This window comes from Ovis aries, chromosome 13 (genome assembly GCF_016772045.2).
Source record: "Ovis aries strain OAR_USU_Benz2616 breed Rambouillet chromosome 13, ARS-UI_Ramb_v3.0, whole genome shotgun sequence".
Lineage (NCBI taxonomy): Eukaryota > Metazoa > Chordata > Mammalia > Artiodactyla > Bovidae > Ovis > Ovis aries.
Genome location: NC_056066.1, coordinates 53,124,364 through 53,131,986, shown reverse-complemented (window position 1 = coordinate 53,131,986; position 7,623 = coordinate 53,124,364). Strand labels below are relative to the sequence as shown.

The following is a 7,623-nucleotide window of genomic DNA, read 5'->3' as shown; positions in this document are numbered from 1 at the left end:
TGAGTTTAGTGAACTCCGGGAGTTGGTGATGGACAGGGAGGCCTGGTGTGCTGCGATTCACGGGGTCGCAAAAAGTCGGACACGGCTGAGAGACTGAACTGAACTGAACTGATCGCCATAAATTATTTAAGACTTCCCTATACAGAAGATTTTAAAAAATTCTGCTCCATTCATTAATATATTCAATGATTTATTTACATCAATATGGACTCACAGATATTTATTTGATATTTGATGTTGTAATCTTAGCTTATTTTGGCTGCTATAACAAAATATCACAGACTGAGTGACAGAAAACAGAAATTTATTGCTCACAGTTCTGGAGGCTCAAATTCCACTATCATAGTAGCAGCATGATTTTGGATTGACCCAAAATCCTTCTTTTGGATTGTAGATTTCTCATTGTATCCTCACATGACAGACAGAACTAGGAAGACCTTGTGGGTCTCTTTTGGAAGGTACTAATCCCATTCATGACAGAGGGTCCCTTGTGAACTAGTTGTGCTCCAAATGCACCAACTGGAAGCATGGTACATTGAGCATTAACATTTTAAATATGAATTTCGAAGTGACAAAAGCATTACATCAATACTTATTATATTTGTTGCTCAAATTTTCCAGCTTTGCCCACTGGGGCCTCTTTCGGTTGTTTCCTGAGCCCCTTTGACAAACTCTAGTAAATGTCAGTTTTTGTATTTTGGTTTTGTTTTCTTTTGGCTTTTCACTTCCTTATATTCCGAAGGATACTGAATTTTTGATAGGACTTCTAAACACAAAGAGGAGAGTTTAGCCTTTAATGAAAGGACTTTAGAACACAAGAGTCAGGTGACTGAATTAGACAATTTTTATTTTGAAACCCAACATTTAGTAAAAACTAATTCACTCATTTATTAAACATTAATGGCCTGGTATGTGGCAGTCAATGTTCTGGCAACTGAGGATTCAGTCTATTCTCATAAATCTGATATCTTGTTTGAGGAAGAGACAACATACGTCGGAATTCATGTTGCATGGTGCATTAGTTTCAGTTTAGTTGAGTAACATCAACCCCCACCACATGGTTCAGATTTCAGTTATCACAGGAAATTTACTGTGAACAATTGCACGCAGTCCAACTTTGCTGCTAGCTCTACGTTGGTCCACAAATCACTATGTACTAACAGATGCTCATCACGATCAATAACCAAGCCTGTTAATTCTTCGAAAGTCTGCAGGATTGGTCCCTGTGACTCTGTTACTCTGTTTTGGGCACAGACAGAAAAATAAGGAGCTGTGTTGTCTCTGTTCTCCCAGTGATGGACTCATTTGTTATTTACAAGGTGAACAATTGTAAAAGGGAATTGGCAACAAATAAAAGTGCAATGGAGAGACAAAAAGTGATGATGCCAGAAGTTATATTCAAATTGAATGCAAATGGATTACAGAAAAAATAGTTAACACTGTAAGAAAGATTCCAGATATGCAGTCAGAAGAACCTAGTGAAGGCCAACTTACCACATAAATGAGGAAACTGGTGGTGAGAAAAGGGTGAAAATGACCCAGAGGATGTGACAGCAGCAAAAATTTCAAATCAAAGGAAGTTTTGTAAAGATTCCACAACTTCAAGAGTATAAGCACAAAATGTCGGAAACTGATCCAAACTTACCAAGGAGCATAATTCACCAAGTTGGAAAAAAGGTGCTCTTATATTATAAATTACACAAGAAAAAGAAAGCAGGCACTGTTCAAACACTTCAGATAAGTTTTTATAAAGCAATTAATTGATTTAATACTCAGTGTTTCTACTTTGTCAAACTATATGTTGTTAGTAGCTGACAATCAGAGAGTTTCTAATGCTTTAAAAACAAATTTTACAAGTCACAAAACGATCATTATTCATCCCACCTTACTGAGGTCAGATTCCACGATTCCATTTACACAGTAATTTTTATAGTCCTTTTCTACCATTCAAAGTGAGAGCTGCCTATCTTTTATGTCAGATGGTGATAAGTGCTCAGGAAACAAACTAACCAGGTTAAGAGCTCATGGAATGCCATGGTGAGAGCGGAACTGAAATTTTATACAGTGTGGTATATGGAAGGCGCCTTGGTACAGTGACATTTGAGCAGAGACTGCAAGGAAGGAAAAGAGTGAGCCAAGCAGACATGTTGGAGGAAGAAGGTGAGGGTAGAGATAGGATTTGATTGACATTCCGAGAATCACTGTGCCTGAAACAGGAAAGCCAGTTAGAGACCATAGCAGTGGTGCGGGAAGGGATGATGGTGTCTGGGACCAGGGAGTGGTGATGGGCGTGAGAGTGTACAGATTATGGACAGAGTTCAGTGGTGAGCTGTGAGAGGCTTGGACTGGCTCAAGAGAGGCAATATTTACATTTTCAGGAATTTTTTAAGTTGCTAAATGGTTGTGAACTTGAAATTGACCACATTGAAAGCATTTTACATCAAAATTTGACATGTACTAACAATTGGGCTTATTTTTTCTTTTTTAACAGTTGTTAAAGATTTACCATCATGCTACTGGACATAATCACTTTAAAGACAGAATTGAATATGTGATATAAAAGAAAGAGAAATCAAGGATGACTCTAGGCTTCTGGACATAGTGTATTTACCATGAGCACCAGGGTTAGGAAGGATGCAAAATGATAGAAAGACTACTCTTCCCATCACAGAGAGAGGAGGGAACACTACTCTGTGGGTTTGAAAAATAGGCTATTGAGACAATGAGGGAGGAGAATAATTTTTCTTAAAACCAAGATAAGGCATCATTTATACTCAAAGGGCAAGGAGTCCAGTGAACAGAAGACAGAATCACTTCTCTGCAGAGAACATTAGTGTGAGCCAAGTCCAGGGTTACAGACGAGAGATAACCTGACCTGTGTTGATCTGACTTATTTCTCACATTCCAGGGATATGTCATGAGTCAGTCCCCAGAACTACTTCCCATGACCCCCACTCAGGACCAAGTATGAAGACACAGCTTTGGGGGCTTCAGGAACATGTGAGCAGGCAGGTCTCCATGGAAGGGAGGCATTTGGAGCAAAGTTGTGGGAGCTTCTAGCTGGGTTCTTCTCCAAGGCTGGGCCCTTCAGGGAGGGAAGGAGGCAGCAGAGACAGAGGGTGGCACCAAGCAGGCGGGAAGGATGGAGCTGTGGGAAAATGTCATAGTTATGTGCTCATCACTCAAGAAACATTTCATGAATCCCTCTGATGTACCCAGGTGTCCTCCTCCTAGGATACCTATCCTGAGAGGATGGGCAGCTCCTGAGATAGGACTTTACCCTCTCAGCCTCCTTCCCTTCCCCAGGTCCTGTGCCCCTGGTGCCCCTTCCTAAGCCTTTCTCCTGTTACACAGAGGATCAGAACAAGATCAGAACAGCTAATCCAAACTTCTCAACATTGCCCTAAGATATGGATTTCTTTTGCCCCAAGAAGTCCCAGATTTTAAGTGAACCAGCCGCTCAGGTGTTCTTCATTCAGCACCCTCTGCCCACTTCCTCTATAGAACCTCTAAGACTCTGTGGACACCCTTTGAAAACCCCTGATCCAGCCCATCTCCTCTAGGACCTCACACACCTCCTGAGAACTGGGTAACGCTGAGAGGGAAGCAGGGTCTCCTGAGGGGATTGAGGGAGCTACTTCACCTTCTCTTAACTCCACGTGGGCCCTGACCTTGTGTGGTCTATGAGTAGCCTCCTTAAGCTCTAGGACAGAACTTGTCCTGCCCTCCATCCCACCCCAACTTACATTTATGCTCAAAACTTCTTGCAGATTAGGATGATGGAGACACCAGCCAATAGCAGCATCTTGGGGACTAGGAGGAAAACTACCAGGAGAGGCGAAGACTGTCCTGGGCCTGGAAATCAGGTGATAAGAGGATTGATTAGAAGGATCACAGAGGAACCATTCCCAGGGCCTCCACTTACTCCATCTGAGGCCACCTGGGCCCACCAACACTCTGTGGCTTTGACCTGCCTGCTGGCCTCAAGCTTGAGGCAGACATTAGGGCACAGGAATCCCTCATCTCACACTCTCTTTTCTCAGGCTTCAGTGGTCCTATAAGTTGAAGACAAAATTCCAGAAGTGAAAGTAACTGTGAGACAAGAGAAAATTCAGCAAGTCCTAGTGCACAGTCTCTCACTAGGCTGCAATTCCATCCTCAGTCAGCCATTAGAAAAATTTCAGGAGAAACAGTCAAGTCTGATAAGGTTAGGAATCTAGATATTTGAAAATAACATCATGAATGTGAAATTTGCCTAAACTTTGAAAATATTAAAAAAAAAGTGTCCCGCAGAACAGTGCATAGATCACAAGAAAGGGTTTCAACCTATTCTTGATTTAATATGGTTGGCATACAATCCCCCAAATCTGTGCATAGATTACCATATGTGTCAAAAGAGGTGATCGGTAGTGATCAAGTTAAAGATCTTAAGATGGCACATTATCTTGGATTTTCTGAGTGGAGCCCACGTGATCACGAAGATCCCTATGAGTAAAAGATGGAGGCAGGAGAGTCAGAGAAGGAGGTGCGATGTCAGAAGCAGAGGTCAGCGTGATGCGGGGCCCTTTGCCAAGGAGTGTGGGCACCTCTGGGAGCTGGAAAGGGCAAGAAAATGGATTCTCCTCTAGAGCCTTTGGAGGGAACACAGCCCAGCCACCATCGTAGACGTCTGACCTCTACAACTATATTAAGCATATTTGTGTGTGTATATATATATGTATTAATATGCTTGTATTAAATCACCAAACATGGTAACTACTTACAGTGACTATAGGAACCTAATTCAAGGAGAGTCACAATTTAACATGCTTAACTTCTGCGTGTGCGTGCGTGCGTGCTCAGTCGCTTCAGTCATGTCTGACCCTTTGTGTCCCCATGGACACCTGTGACCCCTGCCAGCCTCTCTGACCATGAGATTTTCCAGGCAAGAATACTGGAGTGGGTTGCCACGCCGTCCTCCAGGGGATCTTCCTGACCCGGGAATCTAACTGTGACATCTATAACTCCTACATTGCAGGCAGATTCTTTATCCACTGAGATACCTGGGAAGCCCCAGCTTCTAGGTGAAAAGAAGGAAAAAGTACTGTTTGGCTATTGAATAGTGAAGGGAAAATGGGAAAAAGTAAAAACATAGTGGAAGGGATTTCAGGATTTACGTTCCTGAAAGATGAAAGAGAACCAAAGAATGAGAGGACTCACAACTTTTCTCCCTCTATGAAAACCAACTAACCAAAAACTCCTTTAAATGTTAGATTATGCTGTGCTGAGAGAAGAGAGGCTAGAAATATTGTAAGACATCTCAGTACCGTAAGAACAAACAATAAGATATGCATCCTCACACTAGACCCACTGGACCCAGGAGTGCAATGGCTGGAGCCCTCAGATGCTCAGGGTAGGCTTTGGGTCTGGGTGGAAGGGTCATATCAGCCTTTTACACTTCTCTTCAGCCTGCCAACCTAAATGTTTCAAAAAATGCTTCCAGCCTTACTCACTAGCAACCTTGATGGGAGAGCCCAGAAGTACCAACCCTGGTTGAGTCCAAGCAGGAGATGGAAGATTAGAAAGCATTTCCAAGCCACTGTAGACAAGATTGCATGAACTCTTCTCTCCTACACTCCCTGTTAAGTACAACTTGAACCCTAGAAATAACACAGAGGATAAGCATAGGAGAACTCTGTGTGGAAGAAGAGGTGAACAGGCTGGAGACCTGAGGACTGGAGGAAGAGCACAGCAGTCAGCCCCCCAGGTCCGCTCTCCTAATTCCCTAGCACAAAAAGAGACCCAGATGTGGCACTAGACAAAAAGAAAGTCTAAACCAATAATCTAAATTTCTGCTTCAAGAAATTAGAAAATGAGGAGCAAGATAACCTAAGGCAAAAGGAAGAGAGGAAATAATACAGAAATAAGAAAAATAAAAGAAATCAAAAATGGAAAAGAAAAATCAATGAAACTTAAAACAAAAACAATAGAGAAAATAACTGAAACTAAGAGTGTGTTCTTTCAAAACACCATTAAAATGAAATGCTTCTAATAAATAAATAAAAAAGGAGGAATGACACATTTCCAGTAACAGGAATGGGAATGGAGGACATTAGTACAGACTCTGCAGGTATCAGTGGATAATAAGAGACTTTTATGAACAACTGTACAGGCAGCAATTTGAAAACTCAGAGACAATGGAAGAAATAACTCAAAAAGCACAGCCTACCACAGCTCACACAATATGAAATGAATGTTCTGAATAGTCTTAAGCAATTGAAATTTTGCTTCAAATTAAAAAAAAAAAGATTCTCATGACCCACATGGTGTCATGGGAAAATTTTGTCAAAAACTTACAGATGAATTAAAAACAATTTTGGTGAACAAAAAATAATTATAAAAGATGTTTTGAAAAATTTGAGTTTATATTCCACTTTAAATGATATTGGGAATTAGTATTGATTATATTAAGTGTACACTGGTATTAGTTTTATAGAAGATAATGTCCATAATGAAAAGACCACACAATTGCAGACACCATTGACACACATAAGTTGTGGACACAATTATGCAACTTCTCTATATCACTAGTTTAAAGGAAGTTGTTTGTTCTCTCTTTCCTCTCTTAATTCTTCCGGCAGGTAGGGACATGGACACTCAGTGACCCAGCATTGACCCAATAGATGAGGACAATACCATAGGGCATGTTGGAAGAAATGTGGGCCTTTGAAAGGTTTCCTGGAGAAAGATTCCTGGAAACCTGACTTGACCCTCTCTTGATGTTACATGACAGCCTACGAGATGTTTTATTTATATAAAGCGGGGGTGCTGTCATTGGAACAAGTCCAAGCTGTGGGAGAACAAGTCTGTAATTAGCATGCATCTCTTGTGCAGGCTTGGGATTCCTGTCCTCAGGAACTCATTCACCTTGATTACGTTAGCCCAATGCCCTGGACTACAGGCAACAAATCTTCAACAACACAAGACCCACCCCCATCCCCACTGCTCCCTGAGTCCCTTCTGTAAACTCAAAGCCCACTGGGTGGCTGGAGCAGAAAAGGAGATGAACTGACAGTTGCATTTAGTCAATGTGCAGTGAGCGCTTGCGATCATTTCTGGCCCACTGTCACAAATCAAAGGACAAAGGAGCCCACGCGGTGGCCGCTCATGGTCACCTGGGTGCCTGGGGCAACTCACGGCTCCCCTTCCAGAATTTCACAGAGTAGTAAGTACAGACATTTACTGGCGTGATGTTGCGGATACGGATGGAAAAGTCTAGGCTGAAGAGAGACCAGGCAGAGGTTAGAAAGAATAAGGAGGTGGCAAGTGGGCAGACATGGAATGGTGAACACAGAAACAGTTATTTGAAGAAAGAAAGAGGCAGGACACTGAACAGGATGACATTCTTCCTTCCTCTCTCTCTTAATGCCACGGATGTTTATGTCAAAGGATCTATAAAGAATATACCATACTCTTACCAGTGGTCAGGAGGGAATTCACTTTAAAGTTCTAGTTTATATCTATTGACTTCTAGATTGTTCGATAAAGCATGAAGTACTCCCTTCATTATAAACAATTGGGTCAGTTGGAGTGGAGTCCTCACCAGGGAGTTTGTGGGTGCCCTGGTCCTTCTGACGAGCAGAG

The 7,623-nt window shown here is 42.0% G+C and overlaps 1 protein-coding gene across 2 annotated transcripts in view; it reads right to left on the bottom strand.

The window, feature by feature from the left end:
- Positions 1–821: 821 nt before the first annotated feature.
- The window catches only part of LOC101114799 (tyrosine-protein phosphatase non-receptor type substrate 1-like), a 41,598-nt gene continuing 34,796 nt past the window's right edge, over positions 822–7,623 (bottom strand). For both annotated transcript variants that reach the window (XM_042229835.1, XM_060396903.1), the window contains exons 4-5: positions 3,747–3,855; positions 822–3,148 (exon numbers count right to left, since the gene is read on the bottom strand). In XM_042229835.1, coding sequence (XP_042085769.1) covers positions 3,755–3,855 — 101 coding nt within the window. In that variant the 3' untranslated portion in view covers positions 822–3,148; positions 3,747–3,754. The remainder of the gene's footprint in view (positions 3,149–3,746; positions 3,856–7,623) is intronic.